Source organism: Cervus canadensis, chromosome 8, assembly GCF_019320065.1.
Source record: "Cervus canadensis isolate Bull #8, Minnesota chromosome 8, ASM1932006v1, whole genome shotgun sequence".
NCBI classification, from domain to species: Eukaryota; Metazoa; Chordata; class Mammalia; order Artiodactyla; family Cervidae; genus Cervus; species Cervus canadensis.
The window spans coordinates 70,745,082-70,769,490 of NC_057393.1; the positions used below are offsets into that span (position 1 = coordinate 70,745,082).

The 24,409-nt window shown below is 37.6% G+C and overlaps 1 protein-coding gene across 4 annotated transcripts in view; it reads left to right on the plus strand.

The window, feature by feature from the left end:
* The window catches only part of CTNNA3 (catenin alpha 3), a 1,829,362-nt gene that overhangs the window by 1,419,702 nt on the left and 385,251 nt on the right, over window positions 1-24,409 (plus strand). For all 4 annotated transcript variants that reach the window (XM_043476813.1, XM_043476816.1, XM_043476814.1 and 1 more), the window contains one exon: window positions 21,798-21,949. In XM_043476813.1, the coding sequence (XP_043332748.1) occupies window positions 21,798-21,949 (152 nt within the window). The remainder of the gene's footprint in view (window positions 1-21,797; window positions 21,950-24,409) is intronic.

The window sequence follows — 24,409 nt, forward strand, 5'->3', positions numbered from 1 at the left end:
CTCTGAGGAGAAAGAAGCAGATGAATCTAAGATTATTAAGAATAGCAACAACAAAAATGCTTATATATACTTCCTCTCTCTACCTTTCCTGCAGATTCCTGGTAACTTTTAGAAAACTCCAGAGGTAGAAATAATAAAGTGATACTGAAGAAGCTTTTCTCACCTCAAATGAAAAATTTTCAGAACACTTCTGCTGACCTATGGAACTGGTGTTAGCTTTGGGTATTTCAAGTTTTATCCTAGTTAATCCTCTTAACTTCAGAGCTTTGTCCACCTGTAACATACCAAATGTATTATGTGTGCACTATAGAAGCAAAGCTATACATAGGAGTGACGGAGTGAATAGGAACAGAACAGGCTTGAAGAATGAACAGGGAGAGACTCAAGTTAAATGCTCTGCAACTGATTCAGTAATTCTTTCAACTAATGGCAACGTTAGTAACTGTATTATTTCAACATATTATTCCGCTATGAGTTCTGGTTGTAAAAATTAGGCAACTTATGAAGCATTCTCCCAGTCCAAGAACACAGAGAAGTAGGATTATGAATTATGAAAACTTGAGCTAGAAAAGTATATTCACTCACTGAGCAACTATTATGTGCCAGAACATATTTGGGAGGCTAAATCTACACGCTTATTGACTGACTGAAAATGGAAGGTGCAGGTTATGTGGGGAAAGGGAGAAGTCAATTTGGTGAGAGAAGCTGTGGCACCTGGCTTTTAGGGGACACCCACACCCACACCTTTTAAGTGCCTTATCTTTGTGGAATGTAAAATAGAGTGACAAATAATAATATATGAGGCACAGAAGCAGAATAATAATACAATCTGAGATATGGGTAGAGAAAAGGAGAAGTCTCAGAAAGGCTCCCTGAACAAGTATTATCTATATCAGCTCTTTAAAAAAGAGGGGGAAATTACTGTAATGAGGAATACGAAGAAAGGCTTAGAAAGCAAGTAATGTATGAATGTAGAGAGGTGTAGATAAACTGGCTTGTCAGGAAGGTTACAAGCTGTTTTAAATGTTCAAGGCGCACAGTGACAGATATGAAATTACTGGTAATGGGGCTAAAGGAGAAGGGATGAGTTAAATGAAGGCAATTAATTCTATGACTAAAATGTTGGATATCATACTTTCAAAATTAAGAGTCTACCAACGGGTCTTACCACGTCAGAGAGATGGTGAGCACTGATAAAATGACTACCATGATAGTGGTGAGATGGATAGTTTTGAGAACTATACATGACAGAAGAGTTAGAGACGCCATCATCTCAGTCAACATCCTGAGAGATCCAGAAAGGAAGGCCTGAACTAGAGCAATGGTATTCCAGTTTCTGAAGGATTCCAGTTCAAGAATTATACAGAAAGCAAAAAGTAACCATGTTTGATGAGAAAGGGTAGAGGTTGAGGGGATAAAGCAAGAATGTCTCCCAGTCATCTTGGTTACAAGGGCCTTGGGTAGGTGGTAATCACATTTACTGAGATAGGAGATATAAAAAAGTAAAAATTGGTAGGTGATGACTTCATATTTGTATACATTGAATTGAAAGGTATGTTATAGTTTATGCAGTTTGAGATACATTGAAGGCCACACATGTGAGGCTAGGGAGAGCAAGTGAGCACCAAATGTAGTCCTTTGGAAGTTGTATTTGTCTAGGTAGTAAATAGAATGTATAAGGATGGACATCTTTTATATAATTCAAACACTTTATTTTACCAGACCATAGTTAGCAGTCAGAATTTCAGTTATTACAAAGAACAATGTAATTTGAGTTAAGACATAGGAAATACATACTTTTTCTCTTAAGCAACCTTAGGATCAAGATCTCAAAAAACCATACAATGGGATCAAGTAAGTATGTTTAGGGGTTTTTTTATAAAAGCATGCACAGTACATTTTCTATTATAAAAAGAGCAAAGGCCTTTTAGGATTTGGTGCTTGATCTTGATTCCAACATCCTTGATACTTTATGTGTTCAATTTTAATTTGTATGTTTATTTTCTGAAGATTCTCTTACTGTTTTCAATGTGGTCATCCTACTGGTTGTTCTTGTTATAGAGTTAATATCACAAGCTTTAAAAAATATCTTTTAAGACACTTAAATAAAAGATAACACTTTAGTGTTGATGGGACATATTTTATATAGCCCATCCTTCCTCCTTTTTTTTTTTTCCTAATGTTTGAATTTAATATGGAATAGAGTGATCTCAAACATCTGTGTTGAATTATATCTGCACTCTGAGCAACATTTGAGTGTAGAGATATTTTTTATTCCTGTTTGGCTTAAAGAAAAAGAAAAAAAATCACTCAGAACAGTTAACAACAAACAAACAAACAAAATATCTATCAGTATGTAGTATGTTAACATATCCAACATATCTTCAGTATGAAGAGTAATGGAAATAACACAGGCTTTGGAGTCAATAGAACTGTGTATAAAAGTTGGCTTTGTTAATTATTAGCTATAAATATGGGCAGCTGCCAAAGTCTCATATTTCTCATCTTTAAAATGATTTTTTTAGGATTAAATTGCATTTAATCAGTTACACCTCTTCAAACTATGAGTAACAGAAACTTTTACAGGTTTATATATCAAGAACTTCAGGATCATTTAATTCAACAGTTAATAAACAATGATAGAAATACATATTTTTTCTCTGTTGTTTTGATGAGACAGCTTTTTCTCTTTTGCAAGATGACCACAGCACTTCTTAGAAGTCATATCTGGACAGGAAAATGTCCAGAAAAGGAAGGGGGACTATCTCTCTGAAATTTTCCTTTGAGCATGAAAAGCTTTTCTAGAAACCTTCCTCCAATATACTTTCTTAAATCTCATTGGCTAGAAAAGGGTGGCAGGTTCTCTTTAAATGAGTCATTGACTATTGGAAATTTACTGGTAATAATCAGGATTTATCAGTAAGCTGAGAACTACATCATCTTCCTGATATTTGGATGCTGAACAACTTAATTTCTTTACACAAGGGTGTTAGTAATGAATATTGGAGAGCTAAATAATTATATCTACTACATGTGATTTTCCAAGTTTCATCCCTGGACCAGTAGCATTATATAACTCAGGAACTTGTTAAAATTTAAATTCTGCTCTTCATCAGACTATGGTATCAGGACCTCTGTGGGTAGGCCCTCAGAGGCCTAGAGTTCAGTACAGTTCAGTCACAGTCACGTTGACTCTTTGCAACCCCATGAACCACAGCACACCAGGCCTCCCTGTCCAACACCAACTCCGAGAATTTACCCAAACTCATGTCCATTGAGTCGGTGATGCCATCCAGCCATCTTATCCTCTGTTGTCCCCTTCTCCTCCTGCCTTCAATCTTTTCCAGCATCAGGGCCTTTTCAAATGAGTCAGCTCTTCGCATCAGGTGGCCAAAGTATTGGAGTTGCAGCTTCAGCATCAGTCCTTCCAATGAACACCCAGGACTGATCTCCTTTAGGATGAACTGGTTGGACCTCCTTGCAGTCCAAGGGACTCTCAAGAGTCTTCTCCAACACCACAGTTCAAAAGCATCAATTCTTTGGCTCTCAGCTTTCTTTATAGTCCAACTCTCACATCCATACATGACTAGAGGAAAAACCATAGCCTTGACTAGATGGACCTTTGTTAGCAAAGTAATATCTCTGCTTTTTAATATGCTATCTAGGTTGGTCATAACTTTCCTTCCAAAGAGTAAGTATCTTTTAATTTCATGGCTGCAATCACCGTTGGCAGTGATTTTGGAGCCCAGAAAAATAAATTCTGCCACTGTTTCCCCATCTATTTGCCATGAAGTGATGGGACCAAATGCCATGATCTTAGTTTTCTGAATGTTGAGCTTTAAGCCAACTTTTTCACTCTCCTCTTTCATTTTCATCAAGAGGCTCTTTAGTTCTTCTTCACTTCCTGCCATAAGGGTGGTGTCATCTGCATATCTGAGTTTATTGCTATTTCTCTCAGCAATCTTGATTCCAGCTTGTGCTTCATCCAGCCCAGCATTTCTCATGATGTACTCTGCATGTAAGTTAAATAAGCAGGGTGACAATATACACCCTTGACGTACTCCTTTTCCTATTTGGAACCAGTCTGTTGTTCCATGTCCAGTTCTAACTGTTGTTTCCTGACCTGCATACAGGTTTCTCAAGAGACAGGTCAGGTGGTCTGGTATTCCCATCTCCTTCAGAGTTTTCCACAGTTTGTTGTGATCCACACAGTCAAAGGTTTTGGCATAGTCAATAAAGCAGAAGCAGATGTTTTTCTGGGACTCTTGCTTTTTCTATGATCCAATGGATGTTGGCAATTTGATCTCTGGTTCCTCTGCTTTTTCTAAAAACAGCTTGAACATTTGGAACTTCACAGTTCACCTATTGCTGAAGCCTGGCTTGGAGAATCTTGAGCATTACTTTACTAGTGTGTGAGATAAGTGCAATTGTATGGTAGTTTGAGCATTCTTTGGCATTTCCTTTCTTAGGGATTGGAATGAAAACTGGCCTTTTCCAGTCCTGTGGCCACTGCTGAGTTTTCCACGCTTTCACAGTATCATCTTTTAGGATTTGAAATAGCTCAACTGGAATTCCATCACCTCCACTACTTTGTTTGTAGTGATACTTCCTAAGGCCCACTTGACTTCACATTCCAGGATGTCTGGCTCTAGTGAGTATGAGTGATCACACCATCGTTATTATCTGGGTCGTGAAGATCTTTTTTGTACAGTTCTTCTGTGTATTCTTGCCACCTCTTCTTAATATCTTCTGCTTCTGTTAGGTCCATACCATTTTTGTCCTTTATTGAGGCAGTCTTTGCATGAAATGTTCCTTTGGTATCTCCAATTTTCTTGAAGATATCTCTAGTCTTTCCCATTCTGTTGTCTTCCTCCATTTCTTTGCACTGATCACTGAGGAAGGCTTTCTTATCTCTCCTGGCTATTCTTTGGAACTCTGCATTCAAATGGGAAGATCTTTCCTTTTCTCCTTTACTTTTTGCTTCTCTTATTTTCACAGCTATTTGTAAGGCCTCCTCAGACAACCATTTTGTTTTTTTTGCATTTCTTTTTCTTGGGGGTGGTCTTGATCCCTGTCTCCTGTACAATGTCACAAACCATCCATAGTTCATCAGGCTCTCTGTCTATCAGATCTAGTCCCTTAAATCTATTTCTCACTTTCACTATATAGTCATAAGGGATTTGATTTAGGTCATACCTGAATGGGCTAGTTGTTTTCCCTATTTTTCTTCAATTTAAGTCTGAATTTGGCAATAAGGAGTACATGATCTGAGCCATAGTCAGCTCCCAGTCTTGTTTTTGCTGACTGTATAGAGCTTCTCCATCTTTGGCTGCAAAGAATATAATCAATCTGATTTCGATGTTGATCATCTGATGATGTCCATGTGTAGGCTCTTCTCTTGTGTTGTTGGAAGAAGTTGTTTGCTATGACCAGTGCATTCTCTTGGCAGATCTCTATTTGCCTTTGCCCTGCTTCATTCTGTACTCCAAGGCCAAATTTGCCTGTTACTCCAGGTATTTCTTGACTTCCCACTTTTGCATTCCAGTCCCTTATAATGAAAAGGACATCTTTTGGGGGTGTTAGTTGTAGACAGTCTTGTAGGTCTTCATAGAACTGTTCAATATCAGCTACTTCACCACTACTGGTCGGGGCATAGACTAGGATTACCGTGATATTGAATGGTTTGCCTTGGAAATGAACAGAGATCATTCTGTCATTTTTGAGATTGCTCCCTGGAATTGCATTTCGGACTCTTTCATTGACTATGATGGCTACTCCATTTCTTCTAAAGGACTGCTGCCCATAGTAGTAGATATAATGGTCATCTGAGTTAAATTCTCCCATTCCAGTCTATCTTAGTTCGCTGATTCCTAGAGTTGATGTTCACTCTTGCCATATACTGTTTGATCACTTTCAATTTGCCTTGATTCACGGACCTAACATTCCCGGTTCCTATGCAATACTGCTCTTTACAGCGTTGGACCTTACTTCTATCACCAGTCCCATCCACAACTGGGTGTTGTTTTTGCTTTAGCTCTATCCCTTCAGTCTTTCTGGAGTTATTTCTCCACTGGTCTCCACAGGCCTCTTTTAATAGTCCCTCCAGGTGATTCTAATGTAGCTGCTGCTGCTGCATCATTTCAGTCATGTCCGACTCTGTGCGACCCCATTGACAGCAGTCCACCAGGCTCCTCTGTCCCTGGGATTCTCCAGGCAAGAATACTGGAGTGTGTTGCCATTTTTTTCTCCAATGTATGAAAGTGAAAAGTGAAAGTGAAGTCTCTCAGTCCTGTCCAACTCGCAGGTCCTTGTCCATGGGATTTTCCAGGCAAGAGTACTGGAGTGGGTTGCCATTGATTCTAATGTAGGGCCAGGTTCAAAATCAACTGTGTCACAGTAAAGTTTGCTGACGAAAGAATATACTATTTGCTCAGAGCTACAGCTTTGCGCTGAAAAATTGATGTTTTGAACTGTGGTGTTGGAGAAGCCTCTTGAGAGTCCCTTGGACTGCAAGGCAATCCAGCCAGTCCATCCTAGAGGAGGTCAGTCCTGGGTGTTCATTGGAAGGACTGATGCTGAAGCTGAAACTCCAATGTTTTGGCCACCTCATGTGAAGAGTTGATTCATTGGAAAAGACCCTGATGTTGGGAGGGATTGGGGGCGGGAAGAGAAGGGGACAACAGAGGATGAGATGGCTGGATGGCATCACCGACTCGATGGACATGAGTTTGAGTAAACTCCGGGAGTTGGTGATGGACAGGGATGCCTGGTGTGCTGTGTTTCATGGGGTCACAAAGAGTTGGACACGACTGAGTGACTGAACTGAATTGAACTGAATAGCTTTGCACAGCTCCAGAAAATGCAATGTAAATAAAATGCAAGGAAGAAAGTGACCCCTACTAGAAATCTAGACATGTCACTGTCATGCTTTACTGATTCCAGAATAGGTAAAGCACTAGCAAAATTAGTGGTACTTAGTAAATAATCAATAAGTGTTCTTCTGCTATTATTCTGGAACCGTATTATACACCAGATATTGTGGTGGTCACTTTCAGATATAATATCATACATAGAATCCAGATCTGAGCTTTCTGCAGCAAGAATGCTAGTTACTTAAATTTTCACAAGAAAATATCAGCTTAGTTTGTTAGTACTTAGTATCTAAAATAAATGGAGTTTCTTTTGTCTGGTATCCCTGAATGTTCATCTTTTAAGAACTAACTCACTATTGACATCAATTTCAAATAATTTATGATTCACTCCTGTCAAAATTCATGGTGACCTTATTCATTCATTTATCCATTAAATTCCTCTCTAGAATCAAAACTTTTGAAGCCCTGTTTGGTATCATATCACATCAGAAATCTAAAAAGGTGCAAATCAAAAATTCCAGGACTTTAACTTTTTAAAGAAGATGATGATAATATTGTAAAAAGAAATATTCTTATGAAGAATATTTTTCCTTTTAACACTATTTGTGAAGATCATTTTTTGTCATTTAGTAACAAAACATATAAATACCTAAGTGAAACATTCACTCCCCTCAGCATGTAGTGTTGGAAAAATCTTACATCAGTCCCAATGAAAACTTTTAAGTGCTTGTGTTGAAGTTGCTCATTCATATGCGACTCTTTGCCAGGGACTGTAGCCTACCGGGCTCCTCCGTGCATGGAATTTTCCAGGCAAGGGTACTGGAGTGGGTTGCCATTTCCTTCTCCAGATGATCGTCCTGACGTGGGGATCAAACCCAGGTCTCCCGCATTGCAGGCAGATGCTTTACCCTCTGAGCCACCAGGGAAGCCCCTTTAAGTTCTTAGCTCCATTTTAATTTTATGAAGCATGTAATTCATTGCTTCATTTTTGCCAGGAATGCAAGTGATCAGTTTTATACTTAATTATTGTACCTTAACTCTAGAATATTTTTATGCAGTTATCCTTGTCTTCTCTAACTTTCATTATGTAGTTCCAATTATATTGACCTTGTTTTAAGTTTTGAAAGCTTATTGTATGTTGCTTCTTTGAAGTTTTCTTTTTTGGAAGTAAAGTTATGACATTTAGTCTCACCTTTCATCCATTCACATTCTTATACACATGATTCTATACACCTATCTTTTCTTCCAACAATCCATGCTTTATTTTACTACCCATTCTTCTCTCCATACATCTGCCATCTTCCCATCTATTCTTTTCTTTTTTAGTTTTTCTGCTTATAGCCAAATATAGCCAGAGAAAGTGAATATGATTCATGTATAATTTTGAATAGACCCATGGATCCAGAAAGTGTACCTATTTCTTTATTTTACAAAAGAATTTTAGCTCCTTAAAAAAATTTTTTTTGACTGATCTTTCACAATCCTAACATATTGATACAGAAATTTCTGGCTTTCTGTAGCTATTTTTAAAAAAATTAGCATAGTTATAAATCTTAATTCACCTTAGTATACTTGTTTAAAATAGTATTTGAACTTGCATGTATGCATCTATATCCAGCATTACAAAAAGAAAGAAAGAAATTAGGGGGATAAATATTCGTAAAAGAAGTCTGTTCAATTGCCTTAAATAGGAAACTTCCCTACAGCATTTTTTTTTCCATTCATTCAAGAATAGTAAAAAAAGTGATTCAGTACAACAAACGTACTCAGGAAGTTCACAAACATTTTTTATTTGACTTTATAGAAAAATATCTATTGAATGAGTTATACATCCATATGTATTTAAATCATCTTAATTTTGGCACCCTGAAATTTGTAAGATATTGATTGCAATAGGACGAAGATTCAATATACAAGAGTATCAGATATAAGAAAAATGAATTTTTTCTTTAAAAATCTTAATACTATACACTTGTACAGTGTAAGCCCTTCCTTACAAACCGTGTAACACTGAATTACTATAGAAAGAGTAGACTCACTATGAAATTGAGTTTCTGCTCTTTCACTGTAATATTATAACTTGCTAAAATAATGACAGTTCTGTCAAAGTAAAAGTAACAAGTTGGCCCTGAAATTCCAGAACATTTTTCGCATATATTAGCACTGGGATAATTTCAGCAGATGTGAAATCTTATAACCTTCATGAGATTAACCCAGTAAGAAAAAATATCTATAGTCTCTCAAAGCACAAGCAAAACATATACATATTTTCTTGTTTAGATAGCCACTTATATTTTTATGAAGGTGAATATATATTGACCAACAAAGCTAAGAATGATATCGGTAAATAGAATCTGACAGTTTTGCAATGGCCTGGTTAATTTCTAGGTGCCAAAGGGGGTTTGTTTCTGAAGATTTACCACTCTTATTGGCGAAGTATACATAGACAAACTACACAGTTAGTGCTCATATCACTATTCCAGTATCTAAAACAGTGTCCTCCAGAGGACAGGTGCTCAACAAATAATTGAAAGTATTTGAAACAGTGTTGTCCAAAAGAACATTTAGCGAGAATAGAACTGAGCTGTATCTACACTGTTTAAAATGATAGCCATATATGGTGAGCAGAGTGACTGAGGAAGTGAAGTTTTAATTATATTTAATGTGTATCAATTTAATGTAAATTAAGTTGAATAGTAAGATATTTCTAGCAGCTAGTGGATTTAACAGTACAGCTTTATAAAGTCGTAAGTCTAAGCAACTCGATGATACACACCCTGAAAATTCAAAACAGATTCATTCGTTGCTATTTGCATTTGCTTTTATGTTTCCTTCCCCTGCTGATATCCTTGTTGTCAATCTTATATTTTTGAAAGTGTGTAATCTTAACATGCTTATAAGAGTTAAAAATACACAAAATGTATATCCTCTCAGAGACTAATCTCTCTCCTCCTATTCCTTCTACCCTATTCTTAGCATCCCTTGTAAATAAGAAATTTCCTTTATCTCTCATGTGAGTCTTTTTAATGTGAAAATAAACAGATTAATATGTGTTCTTAACTCCTCTTCATTCTTACACAAAAGGTAATATATTGCTATATATGAAATCATGAGTTCGTGCTGACACCTCAATTGCAATCCCATTCCATGGGTTCTTTTGTCTTATCACATTCCGTAGTAGTACCTCCCTTATCCCATAATGAGAGACTTGGCTCTCAAAAATATCTACATGCTTACTCAATGTATCCATGCTACAACAAACAGTAATACCCTAAGGTATTTCCAACTGTTTTTCTAACTGCATTGTTTTCTCAGCACCATATTTTGCTCTTTTGATTCACTTTTTGTTTTAAGATTCTATTGACAAGTATCTTTCTAATGAAGAGTTCTTGGAAATTAACTATTCTGTGTATATGCATGTCTGAAAAACTCTTTATCTCACCGTTCACTTAATTAGTAAATTGGGTGAGTATTGAATCTCAATTCTGAAATAATTTCTCCTCAGAATTTGAATGCATTGCTTCGTATTTTTCCTTTCAGGATTCAGTGTTTCTCATGAAAAGTCTAATACTAATCTGATTGTACTATTTTATAGATGGCCCTTTTTCTCTTGAAGATTTAGTCCTCTTTACACTCAGTAAATGGGGTACCCTCTTTAATGTTTGAAGATACATCTCAGCATGGTTATCGCATCCAACAGTAGAACACAGAGGAAGGGGTACAGGCTCTCAGTTGCGTGCCTGATGTTGAATTCTGACTCTGACACCTACCACTTTCCTGAGGAAACAAAGGTGATGACAGAGATTCTGATTTTAAAAGCTCTCTATCAGGTTTTCAGTTCAGTTCAGTTGCTCAGTCATGTCCGACTCTTTGCGACCCCATGGACTGCAGCACGCCAGGCCTTCCTGCTCATCACCAACTCTTGGAGTTTACCCAAATTCACGCCCATTGAGTCGGTGATGCCATCAAACCATCTCATCCTCCCGTCTTCAATCTTTCCCAGCATCAGGGTCTTTTCAAATGAGTCAGCTCATTGTTTCAGGTGGCCAAAATATTGGAGTTTCAGCTTCAACACCAGACCTTCCAATGAACACCCAGGACTGATCTCCTTTAAGATGGACTGACTGAATCTCCTTGCAGTCCAATGGACTCTCAAGAGTCTTCTCCAACACCACAGTTCAAAAGCATCAAATCTTCAGTGCTAAGCTTTTTTAATAGTCCAACTCTCATATCCATAAATGACTACTGGAAAAACGATAGCCTAAACTAGACGGACCTTTGTTGGCAGTAGTGGCTGAGTATAAGAAAATACATACAGTTAGAGACATAGCATCTTTAGCAAATGTATGTCTGAAGTATCAGCAAGTCCAAGAGACAAGATTGCCTAACACAGCCAGAGGCTTGGGTGGGCTAGTGATCAGGGAACATTTCACAGGGAAACTGGTACCTAAATTAAATGTGAAGAGTGGGTAGAAAGTTACCAGGTAGAGTTAAGAAAAGAGTTGTATTCAGACATATAATCATAGAGGCTGGACATGTTGGAGAGTTGGAATTTAGGGAGCTGAGATCAACTCTTTTTTATTCTCACCCAGCAAATCCCCAGCATCATGTGAAGGACTACCTCACCACCACAGGTCAGAGAAGAAGAAAAAAAAGTTTCTCCTACTAGAAACCTTCACATTGTATATATATTCTTTAGCATCTTTAAAGATTCTTTTTTCTCCACAAGACATTTCTATTTACCTAAAAGTTGAAATTGTCAAGTATTTTACCAGCAAAATAGATATATTCAATAATAGCAAACAATTGCAACTCAGGACATGGAATCTATGGTAAACCACCGGCAGGTTTGGAAAACAAAGGAGAGGAACATTCTTTTACAGAGAAGGAAGACTGGAGTGGGGCAGTTGTAAACAAAATGTCCATTGGAGGAAACCGGCAGTTTGAAGTGTAGCGGCTTTTCATTGGCAGAGTCATGGCAGTCCCTCATTGGCTGGGCTGTTGCCAGGCCAGGAGAATGTCTTTCTTCTTCCTACCGGGCTTCCCTGGTGGCTCAGTGGAAAAGAATCCACCTTCCAATGCAAGAGATGCGGATTTAATCCCTGGGTCAGGAAGATCCCCTGGAGAAGGAAATGGCAATCTATTCCAGTAATCTTGCCTGAGAAATCCCTGACAGCCTACAGTCCACGGGGTCACAAAATCAGACACGAATTAGTAACTAGATAACAAACAACCTGCTGGGTAGTAAAATAGGAACTTTCTTCCTTTCAGAAATGGCAAAGGTATGTCTCTTCCTATTGAGTCTATAATTGATGTCAAGAGGTAGGGTGTGAGATCTGCCCCTTCTGGACTCCCAAATCCACTTTAAACAAAGCTTCTGTTTATTAATTTTCACATTTCCCTGTTCTTGGACCCAAGATACCTCCTACACTGTGTTTGGCTAGAGATACAGACCATGGTGCTCCTTTACTTCTTTATTTTTCTTTCACTCTTCCTGTGTGTGTTTTTCTTGATACTAGAAATTCAAGTGGTTAATGGATGATCTTGAGCAATAGATAAGATGAGTAATTCTAAAGAGGAAAATTCAAACCATTCAAAACTCAAAAACAGCAAGAGAGTAGATAAAAATTGAAAGCAATACAGAAGCTTAACCAGCAGAACACACACACACACACACACACACACACACACACCCTGACTCACACATTAAAAGGAAAGAGAGAGCAGAAAGGCTAAAATGTAAAAGCTAGAATATGCCAAAAGTGTTATCATTACAACTAGAATTCTCAAGCACTGTTGATAGGAATAAAATGTATTTCAACTACTTTGAAAACTGTTGGTATCTACTAATATGGTACAAAAATATATTCTATGATTCAGAAATTCCACTGATAGGTATAGTCCCTGAAAATATGTATATAAATTCCCTGAAAACATGTACACATATCCCAGTACCAAAAGATGTACAGTATGTTCATATCATCACTATGTATAAAAGTCTCAAACTGGAAATTATCTGAATGCCCATTACCTGTAGAATGGGTAAATAAATATGCGATACATATGGAATATGTATGTTGTACAATGGAATACTATACAGTAGTAAGAAAAAGTTAGCCTACATACAACAATGTGAGTAAAATCGCGTAGCCTCAATGCCAAGTGAAACTTGATACAAAACAATATATACAGTATGGTTCCATCTGAATGAACCTATATGGGCAAAAATAATGTACTCTTTTAGACCTTTCCAGTCTGTTAGTGTAGTAATTATCCATTGTAAAAGAAATTGCCCCCAAATTTAGCAGCTTAAAACAACAAACACTATCTTTCACATTTTCTGAGAATTAGGAATCCAGGAGTGGCTTAGCTGTGTAATCCTGCCCTAGTCTCAAGACACTGCAGTCAAGATGTCCTTTGAAGCTGCAGTTATTTTGAAGGTTTGAGTGAAACTTAGAGGGTCCACCTCTAAGCTCATCCACCTCTAAGATATACAGAAACAACTAATAAAAAATTTAAGAGATAATGTGTTAATTCAGTTCAATTAATGTGGTACATAATGAGCAAAGGTCATCACAGAACATTACTTAGTACAGGTGCAACTTTAAAGACTTTATAGTCTTTAAATGGTTACAGTCCTTTAACCAATTAACATGATGTTAACACAGTTGAAAAGGATATGAGAAAAAGTGTGACAGAGCTAAATTTTACATTAAGTGGTCATGAGTAATTCCTAAAACATCTAAATAAATTAATATCATTTATTAATATTAATGTATTATTGAGAAACATCAAGACTAAGATCTAGGGAAAACACCTAAGTCCTTTCATTGCTGGCGATACCCAAAGCTGGACACTCAGGCTAATTAAGTGATCCAGAATTTCATAGAGAAAAGATCTCTGCCAAAGGGGAGAAAAAGTATCAGTATCATGAAGCCATGACAACAGTCTTTCTCTTTGCTATTTCATTTTTTAGTTGTTTTGTCGTTGTTACTGTTTTTTTAGCCAATCCGGATGTTTGAAAAGTAGATGTGGAGTCAACAGTGAGGTCAGTTAAAATTTCTTGTTAACTGTGTGATGTGTCATAAATCACTCACTCAGATCCTTGATTCTCTCATTTGAGGAAAAGCAAAATTCTCACTGGTTTTTGATTTTTATGATATGTCATGTGTGAGGGACAAAGAACATTGATAATCAATGTTCTATAAATTTTAAAAATTAAGAGTATGTGATATTTATTGAAGTCATGCATAGGCTTAACTGCACTTTCTGTTATTATTCATTTCTTCCCACTTACTTAGCATAATGTAAAGAAATGATGACTTGGCATTATGTGAATTCTCAAAGCCAAATTCCTTTATCATTGGTAATTTTCAAAGATAATAGTATAATTAGAAATATTTTAATCTGCATTTTATTAATGATAGAAAACATAATTTAATGACATCATTTGAGATGATTAGCTATAATGAGTTTGAATTTTTTTCTGACCTACTTAATCCAATAATTATGTGCCCTCACCTACTTTCAAAAGCACATAATAAATTTAGCAAGAATTGAGAAAGGATAAAATATTCTTGAGTTACTACCAGAGAGAGACTCAAGGTTTGGGAGAAATTGGCTCTATTGCCAGAAAATTAACATTAATTTTCCCAGGAGCACTGAAATTAATAAGCCCAAAGTATTTTACTTATCACAAGGAGGCAGTGCAGCTTTGGGGTTCAGAGAGCAAGCTCTGACGTCTCAATTATCAGCTGTTTGACCTCAGTTTCCTCATCAGTAAAATCAAGATAGCATTATAATGTCTTCCCTGGTGGTTCAGATGGTAAAGAATCTGCCTGCAATCTGGACACCTGAGTTTGATCCCTGGGTCAGGAAGATCCCCTAGAGAAGAGAATGGCAGCTCATTTTAGTGTTCTTGCCTGGAAAATCCCATGGACAGAGGAGCCTGGCAGGCTACAGTTCATGGTGTCGCAAAGTTAGATAGTTCTTGCCTTACAGAGCTGCTGTGAGGATTAAATGAAACAATGCATATAAAATGCTCAATACAGTGTCAAGATGAGTAAGCACTCAATGGATATGATTATTCTGTATATTCTGAATAAAGATGGTAAAGAAAGTACAGACTTCTAATGAGTTCAGGGCTGGCTTTGAATCTGGCAGTATAAAATAGACAAGATAGTTTAAGTTTGAAGCTGACAAGATATTAACCGAAAGGCCACTTTTGTTTAACAAATCTACACTTCAAAGTTCAGAACAGTTGATTCTATCTGGCATTTCAATTGATTAGAGTGAATTTGTTTAAGGTGTCCCTCTCTTTGATCGATAATTGTATAACACAATGGTATATTATGTATAAACCTTGTTCTCTTGAAACTTAGGTAGATTATGGATTTGAGATAGCTTTGTCAATTTGCTTTTCCTTTTAAATTACCATTAACTGGCTACTTAATTATACTCACTTTGTATTTTCTTGAAAGCATTAAAAAATTTCACTTCAACTCTGATCCAAGCAACCATATGTCCATAGTATGAATAAAGCACACCCACAGCTGATGTTTAAACTAATGAAATGAGAAATGTATTATATATCAACTTTGAATAGTTCATTTATGCTGTTAGAGTGAAAAAAGTAGTAGTTCCCATCTGTACTTCAGAAATTAAACATTTGCTTCTCAAAGATTTCATTTTAATTGAAACTAATATTAGTTTATTAGTAAGAGGCCTCTAGAAGAGTTAAAATGAAATCATGTTGCAATAATAAATATGTTGTATTTTCCTTAAAGTATGCTAAATCTTTCTCACATTATTTCACATGGCAGTGAAAACTAGACCTTTACATAATTTTATGCTTGTCTCTATCTCTCTCTCTCTTTTATTTTTTTGGCCAAGATCTCCATAGGAAGATTATGAGAACAGTTTCAAATTGTAGAGAGATTAGTAACAGATGGAAGATATGGATAAAGTTAAATTTTTATTGTATGGCACAGTTTTTTGCTTGATGAGAAAAACATTTTTTTTTTTTTTTAGTGGGGAAGGCTTTGCAGAGGGTTTTGTCAGTGATAAACCACCACAAGTTTTGGTACAACATCTCTTTGCATTTTGCTATGTCTTTAGGGTTAATATTATTTTTGTTCAGTTGCTCAGTCATGTCTGACTCTTTGTGACCCCATGGACTACAGCACACCAGGCTTCCCTGGCCTTCACTATCTCTCAGATTTAGCTCAAACTCATATCCATTGATTCAGTGATGAGAATACCAAAGTGATTAGGAGCTTTATCATTGTCTTTGGACTGATCATTTTGGTTGGGGGTGGGGGTGGTTGCTGTTCACTCCAGCACCTGGAAATGTGAAATAACTGGACACATTTTCTTAAGAGTTTCTTCTTTCAACACTATAAAAAGTAAAGATTAACTCATTAAATATGCTGACTGTTCTCATAAACCCACATAATTATATTTTTGGAGATTACCAAGTATGAACAAAACCCAAATTATACAAGCTGAACTTGTTACATTGTACTTATATTTTGTCTGACTTTTATATATTCATACATTAACTCATGTGATAACTTAATTCATTTAATTATTTATCTATTATGAACCAGGCTACACACTTGGGAGAAAATTTCCGGGAACCAGTGAAGAGTTTTGAATACTGTAGTGACATGACTTACTAGTAAAATAACTTATTGAGAATCTATTTTGTGACCAACACTGGTGTACTTATTACTGAGTTGCTTTTGTCAAAAGATTGTGTCAGTACTTACGATGAGTCTGAAGAGTGAGAAGATCTTAAGCAGAAGGGTTATGGGGAGCATTCGAGCAGGATATAATGATGGTTAGAGGCAGTGGAGCTGTACTGGCAATGTCTTTACAATATATTTATATGGTTAGAGGAGATTATACTCAGTGGACATTTGGATATAGAGGGTAAAAAAAGAGTGTGAGGTAAAGAAGACGGCTGGGTGTTTTTCATGGATGACAGGGCACCAAAATAGAAAATAGTGGAAGAAAATTAGGCTTTCCAGGTATTTTGGTTTCAACAGATGGATTTGAGGTGTTACTAAAAATTCAGGTAGAATTTTGCAGTGGGCAGTTGAATCCATAGTTCCGGAATTCAGGGAGAAGACTCAGATTAGAAATATATCGATACCTTGGGAGTCACGTTGAAATTAGTGGGAATTTGGTTCAGGCTATTTCTCCTAAGCAAAATGCTTGAATTAGCTTGCTCCTTGCTTTGTTATTCTGTTCACTGAAAATGAGAAAGCCATTTAATGCAATTTCACTACAGAACACTATAGCTGGTAAAGAATCCACTATAGAATAGTATTATCCATTAGAAGTTTTTCTGATGATAGAAACATTCCATATTGCCACTCTCAAAACAAAATTCAGAAGCCTTTGACAGTGTGGATCACAACAAATAGTGGGAAATTCTTAAAGCAGATGGGAATACCACACCACCTTACCTGCCTCCTGAAAGATCTGTATGTAGGATAAGAAGCAACAGTTATAACTATACGTGGAACAATGAACTGGTTCCAAATTGGGAAAGAAGTATGGCAAGGCTGTATTTTGCCATCCTGTCTATTATGCACAGTACATAATGCAAAATGCCAGGCTGGATGAAGCACAGACTGGAATCAAGATTGCCAGGAGAAATATCATTAACCTGAGATATTAATATGACACCACCCTTATGGAGGAAAGCTAAAGGAACTAAAGAGCCTGTTGATGAAAGTGAAACAGAAAGTGAAAAAGATGGCTTAGAACTCAACATTCAACAAACTAAGATCATGGCATCTGGTCCCATCACTTTGTGGCAAATAGATGGGGAAATAATGGAAATAGTTACATACTTTATTTTTGGGGGCTCCAAAATCACTGCAGATGGTGATTGTAGCCTTAATTAAGACACTTGCTCCTTGGAAGAAAAGCTATGACAGCATATTAAAAAGCAGAGACATTACTTTGCCAGCAAAGGTCTGTCTAGTCAAAGCTATGCTTTTTTCTGTAGTCATGTATGGATGTGAGAGTTGCTCCATAAAGAAAGTTGAGCGCAAAAAAACTGATGTTTTTGAACTGTGGTGTTGAAGAAGACTCTTGAGAGTCCCTTGGACTGCAAGGAGATCAAACCAGTCAATCCTAAAGGAGATCAGGCCTGAATATTCACGGAAAGGACTGGTGCTGAAGCTGAAACTCCAATACTTTGGCCACCTGATGTGAAGAGCTGACTCACTGGAAAAGACCCTGATGCTGGGAAAGACTGAAGGCAGGAGGAGAAGGGGACAACAGAGGGTGAGATGGTTTGATGGCATCACTGACTCAATGGAAATGAGTTTGAGCAAGCTCCAGGAGTTGGTGATGGACAAGGAAGCCTGGCGTGCTGCAGTCCATGCAGTCTCAGATTTGGACACAACCGAGTGACTCAACTGATTATGTCTATTGAGCACCTGAGCTGTGGTATATGTGATTGAGGAAATAAGTTTTAAAGCTAATTTTAATGAATTTAATGTTTAATAGCTATATTTTGCCATATGTAGCCAGGTGTCCCCTCACCCGCCCCTTTTTTTGTTTGTTTTTGGCCATGCTGCATAATTGCATGGCTTGCTGAACCTGACCAAGGATTGATCCCAGACCCTCAGCAGTGAAATAGGAGAGTCCTAACCACTAGACTGCCAGGGAATTCCCAACCAGGAGCCTCTGTTTATTGGAGTGGCTTCCCTGGTGGCTCAGTTGGTAAAGAATCCACCTGCAATGCAGAAGACCTGTATTCAACCCCTGGGTTGGGAAGATCGCCGGGAGAAGGGAATAGCTACCCACTCCTATGTTCAGGCCTGGAGAATTCCATGGACTGCATAGACCATGGGGTTGCAAATACACAAAATTGAGAGACTTTCTTTTTCCCTTTTCACACCTAGAGAATGGGCAGAGAAGAAAAGCAGAATGGATACCCCGGTGGGTATAGTAGCTAAGAATTAGGCTACAGATGATACATTTTAGTAGGTGGAGGCAAGAAGGTGCTAAATAAAATATGCCTTGTGCTCATGCTCAGTTCTGTCCAGCTCTTTCCAGCTCATTTGACTGTAGCCTCCAGGCTCCTCTGCCCATGGGATTTTTCAGGCAGGAATACTGGAATGGGTTGCCATTTTCAGGGGATCTTCCCAACTGAAGTATTGAATCTGCATCTCCTGCGTTGCAGGCAGATTCTTTATCACTGAGCCAGGGGGGAAGCCCCCAAATATGACTACCCATGTATATTACCAACATTCCCCCATATCAAGAACATGGCAGGTAGGATTGCAAGAGATGGTATGCCATACATGAAGATAGGCATTTGAAAGTAGGAAAAAATAAAAATAACATTTATTAATATTTTTGTATTAGATAAAGCATTTATATCTTCCAGGTTTAGAATTATGATCCTAAAAATTAGTCCGCCTTTATCCTGCCTCTTCACATGGGACAGAAACTTCCTCCATATGATATGGTCTAGTAGTTAGAGTTTAAACTATGCATTCTGGCAGTCAGAGTTCAAAACTCAGTTCTGCTCTATATTAGCATAATGATTCTGTGAAACATCTTGTCCTTGTCATTCAACTAAGTATTAGCCAGAGATCAAATTGCCAACATCTGCTGGATCATCAAAAAAGCGAGAGAGTTCCAGAAAAACATATATTTCTGCTTTATTGACTATGCCAAAACCTTTAACTGTATGGACCACAATAAACTGTGGAAAATTCTAAAATAGACCACCTGAACTACCACTTGAGAAACCTGTATGCAGGTCAGGAAGCAACAATTAGAACTGGACATGGAACAACAGACTGGTTCCAAATAGGAAAAGGAGTACGTCAAGGGTGTATATTGTCACCCTGCTTATTTAACTTAAATGCAGAGTACATCATGAGAAATGCTGGGCTGGATGAAGCACAAGCTGGAATCAAGATTGCTGGGAGAAATAGCAATAAACTCAGATATGCAGATGACACCACCCTTATGGCAGAAAGTGAAGAAGAACTAAAGAGCCTCTTGATGAAAATGAAAGAGGAGAGTGAAAAAGTTGGCTTAAAGCTCAACATTCAGAAAACTTAAGATCATGGCATCTGGTCCCATCAACTCATGGCAGTTGTGGAAACAGTGGCAAACTTAATTTTTCTGGGCTCCAAAATCACTGCAGATGGTGATTGCAGCCATGAAATTAAAAGATGCTTACTCCTTGGAAGGAAAGTTATGACCAACCTAGACAGCATATTAAAAAGCAGAGACATTACTTTGCCAACAAAGGTCCATCTAGTCAAGCTATGGGTTTTCCAGTGGTCATGTGTGGATGTTAAGAGTTGGACTATAAAGAAAGGTGAGCACTGAAGAATTGATGCTTTTGAACTGTAGTGTTGGAGAAGACTCTTGACAGTCCCCTGGACTTCAAGGAGATCCAACCAGTCCATCCTAAAGGAGATCAGTCCTGGGTGTTCATTGGAAGGACTGATGCTGAAGCTGCAACTCCAATACTTTGGCCACCTGATGCGAAGAGCTGACTCATTTGAAAAGACCCTGATGCTGGAAAAGATTGAGGGCAGGAGGAGAAGGGAATGCAGAAGATGAGATGGTTGGATGGCATCACTGACTCAACGGACATGAATTTGGGTAAACTCCGGGAGTTGGTGATGGACAGGGAGGCCTGGTGTGCTATAGTTTGTGGGGTCGCAAAGAGTTGGACACAACTGAGCAACTGACCTGAACTGAAGTATTAGTCCAAGTTTAAAATCCAGGTTGTTTTAAGATTTAAATCATAGAGCACATACTGAGAAATGTGCTTTGAATACACTGAAGAGTTAGTAAATGTTACTATTGTTAACCTTAACAGCAAAGTTGGAGAAATGTGTTTAATTGAGACTATTTGATGGCGCTAGTGGTGAAGAACCTGCCTGCCAATGTAAGAGATATGGGTTCATTTCCTGGGTCAGGAAGATCTGCTGGAGGAGGAAATGGCCACTCACTCCACTATTCTTGTCTGGAGAATCCCATGGATAGAGCAGCCTAGTGGGATATAGTCCATAGGTTGTCACATAGGTTGTCAGTCCACAACTGAAGTGACTTAGCTTGCATGCATTTCAAAATCTTGGCTTCCCTGATAGCTAGGACAAAGAATCTGCCTGCATGGGAGACCTGGGTTCAGTCCCTGTGTCAGAAAGATTCCCTGGAGAAGGAAATGTCACCCCACTGCAGTATTCTTGCCTGGAGGATTCCATGGACAGAGGAGCCTCATGGGCCACAGTGCATGGTGTCACAAAGAGTCGGACACGACAGAGGACTAACACAGTTTGAAAGCTTAATTAAAAACATTCTATGGATTGGCCTTACTGATTGATATATCCCTACATTCATGCAATGTTCTTATTTTAGATAGAAATGTCATATATAAGATCACCAATTTCATTTCATTAATCTTTTTGATGAGGGGGAAATATTTTATCAAAAGAAAGTTTAAAGTATTTTTATTATTTCTATGAGATAGAATTAGTAGGTTTAGGTAATTTTCTTCTATTTTGCAACTCAATTTTTTAAAAGTATCTCTCTAAATTTCAACTGTTATTCACACCAATTATTTTTTGTAATTTCTTTGGGCTTACAATGGATAGGACAAAAAATGATAATATGGTTCCAGACTTAGTAAAACAAAATGCCATAAAGGAGAAATATAATTTTTAAAAATGTTTTCATAAAGATGTCTTTCTTGCTTTGATTCTTTTTACATTTCAGAGTTTCAAGATTATCCTGCCAAAATGTTTTGTCTCCATACATTTAAAAAAGAATTGAAAGTTTATTAATAAAATATGTATTTAACAATATGATTCTCCATTTCCCAGAAATCTGAAAATATAAATATGACAATTTTCTCTTTCTTATTCATTTTAACAGTAATTCCTGAATTTGTAACACAAGTCAATGTTGCCTTGGAAGCCTTAAGTAAAAACTCTTTGGATGTGTTTGATGATAGTCAATTTGTGGACATCTCAAAGAAGATCTATGATACAATTCATGATATCAGATGTTCAGTCATGATGATTCGGGTAAGTCTGCTTTACCTTCCATTGAAGTATTGCAGCACTCTTCACCATCTGGAATCCCTGGAATGATTGCAAGAAATGTTTTATTTCTGTGCCGTAATGTCAATGCTGAAATCCATTAGAACTTTAGAAATTCATATGTATCCCCAAAGTCAGATCTGCTGTCACGAACAATGCTTTTACTTATGTATATGGTTATAACTTATGCAAATGAGCACATTTAACTGCCACATGTGCCGAAATGATAGAATTCATTGTGTACAGGATATGCTGAAGTGTCACATAGCATGATCAGAAGCCAAAGAACAATACGTAAAGTAATTTCTTTCTTTCCTTGAATAGAAGGAGAGGATCTTTCTAATCACTATATTGAAATGTATAGAAAAGTGTATTTAAAACAAGGAATTTCTGTGTCTGCATCCTCTCATATTAGAACATAGAATCAGTGGTCTGTAAGAAATCTCACTTGAAGCTGCCAGGAACAACAAATGTTTGAGTGTTTGTCTGTTTGGGAGAATATATACCATCTTCCCAAATGTGATAGTGAGTCATTTGTTGCGAGCACACTGAATATACGGGAACCAGGCGTATTTGTTCTTCCTTAAAATGTTAATTAGAGGTTTTCTGTGTGTGAGTGTGTGTGTGCACACACGTTTAATATTTATTTGGCTGTGCTGGGTCTTAGTTGTGGCATGTGAACTCTTATTTGAGGTGTGTGAACTCTTAACTGGGGCGTGTAGGTTCTCGTTTCCTGACCAGGGAGCGAACCTGGGCCCCCTGCCTCTGGAGCACTGAGTCTTAGCCACTGGACCACCAGGGAAGTCTCTGTCTCTCTCTCTCTTTTTTTTTTTAATTAATACTATTAAAAACAGCAACAACAACAAAAACAGCACAAGTAAAGATACGGAGAGAGATTATTTTGGAATTGGTTCACCTGGAGGCAGAGTCAAGTATTTGTGTTATCATTAGTCTATTTAGGAAAAAAATGAGAGAGAGAAGCAATAAGGTGTAATTATGAGTCACTGCAGGCAACTGATGACTGAACCTGGAGAACTCTAGCAGAATCCTGTGGAACATATCTCAGAGTTATCTTACCTTTGGGGAATAAAATCCAATATATTTACCTATTCACACTTGATTAAAGGCCACCTCTCCTCAGAGGCATTACCAGAGCCTCCTACCGTGCCAGCCAAGCGACTCTCAGGCAGGGGCTGGGTAAGATGAGCTGGTAGAAGTGGTGAGCGCAGTTTGTAAGCATGAGTAGAGTTTGATTTGATGCCTCTGTCCTGAACTGTTAGTATGGTTGTGAGGTGGGACTGCATGTGCTGAAGAGATATGGATGGACGCCCATAGTATCTGACAGGTCTGAATGTCATAGTCAGGTTACATGGAGGAGTCTATAGAAATGGAGACAGTAGAGGACCTTGTAGGGAAAGGGGCCAACAAAAACCAAGGTGCATGCTAGGCCAGATGGACATTTATGGAAGAAACAGAAAGACAAAAGTCTAGACGTGTCAAGACATAGGACCTAAGATCTTGGGAAAACCTTCAAGCAAGCCAGATATACATAAAAGAGAAACCTCAGAATACATATTTATGAGCAAAATCTGCCTGCAATGCAGGAGACCTGGGTTTGACCCCTCAGTCAGGAAGATCCCCTGGAAGAGGGCATGGCGACCCACTCCCGTACTCTTACCTAGAGAACCCCATTGGCAGAGGAGCCTGGCAGGCTACAGTCTGCAGGGTCACAAAGGGTCAGACGCGACTGGAGTGACTAAGCAACAGCAGCAGTAATAGCGGTTCTGTACTAGTAGTATATCTGAACTGCAAAGTACCTTTGCCAAATGTTTTCTTCTAACAAAGATTTTTGTGCTTTACCTGTGTGAACTAGTGGGGTAGTATTAATTCATATCTGGGAGGATAGGTGGAACCAGGAGAAACATACTTCATACTGAAAGTATGAGGAAGATCCATGAACTTCAGGAGATAGCTTTACAAGGGTGAAACCTTGACATTTCCAGTATCCCTGGATGGGTATTTATGAAGTGAAGATAAACCAGTGAAATAGCCTAGGTGAAGGGCAGGGAATGCATTTTTTTTTTTTTTTTTTGTTTTGTTTTTTACTGCAAAAGCTATTTAGGGATAAAAGTCTTATAACCTCTCCCACTTGGATATTCTAGTATTTAAAATTTTTCTCATTATCAAAATGGCTTACTTATAGCAAGTTAAATTATCTGACCATATTTCTATATATCCCTCAAACCTGGCAGTTCTCTTTAAGGTAGAACAATTTATTATAATTATTAAGAGCCTTTGAGAGCTGTAACTTGTCCATATAGTCATCTTTTTTTCAAAGTAAATACTTCAACTTTTTCTCATAGGAATATTTAAGTATCTTGTGTTTTTCACTAGTCCTTATTTACCTTTTCAATAAACTTTTCAAGTGAGACTATCAAAAGGCAT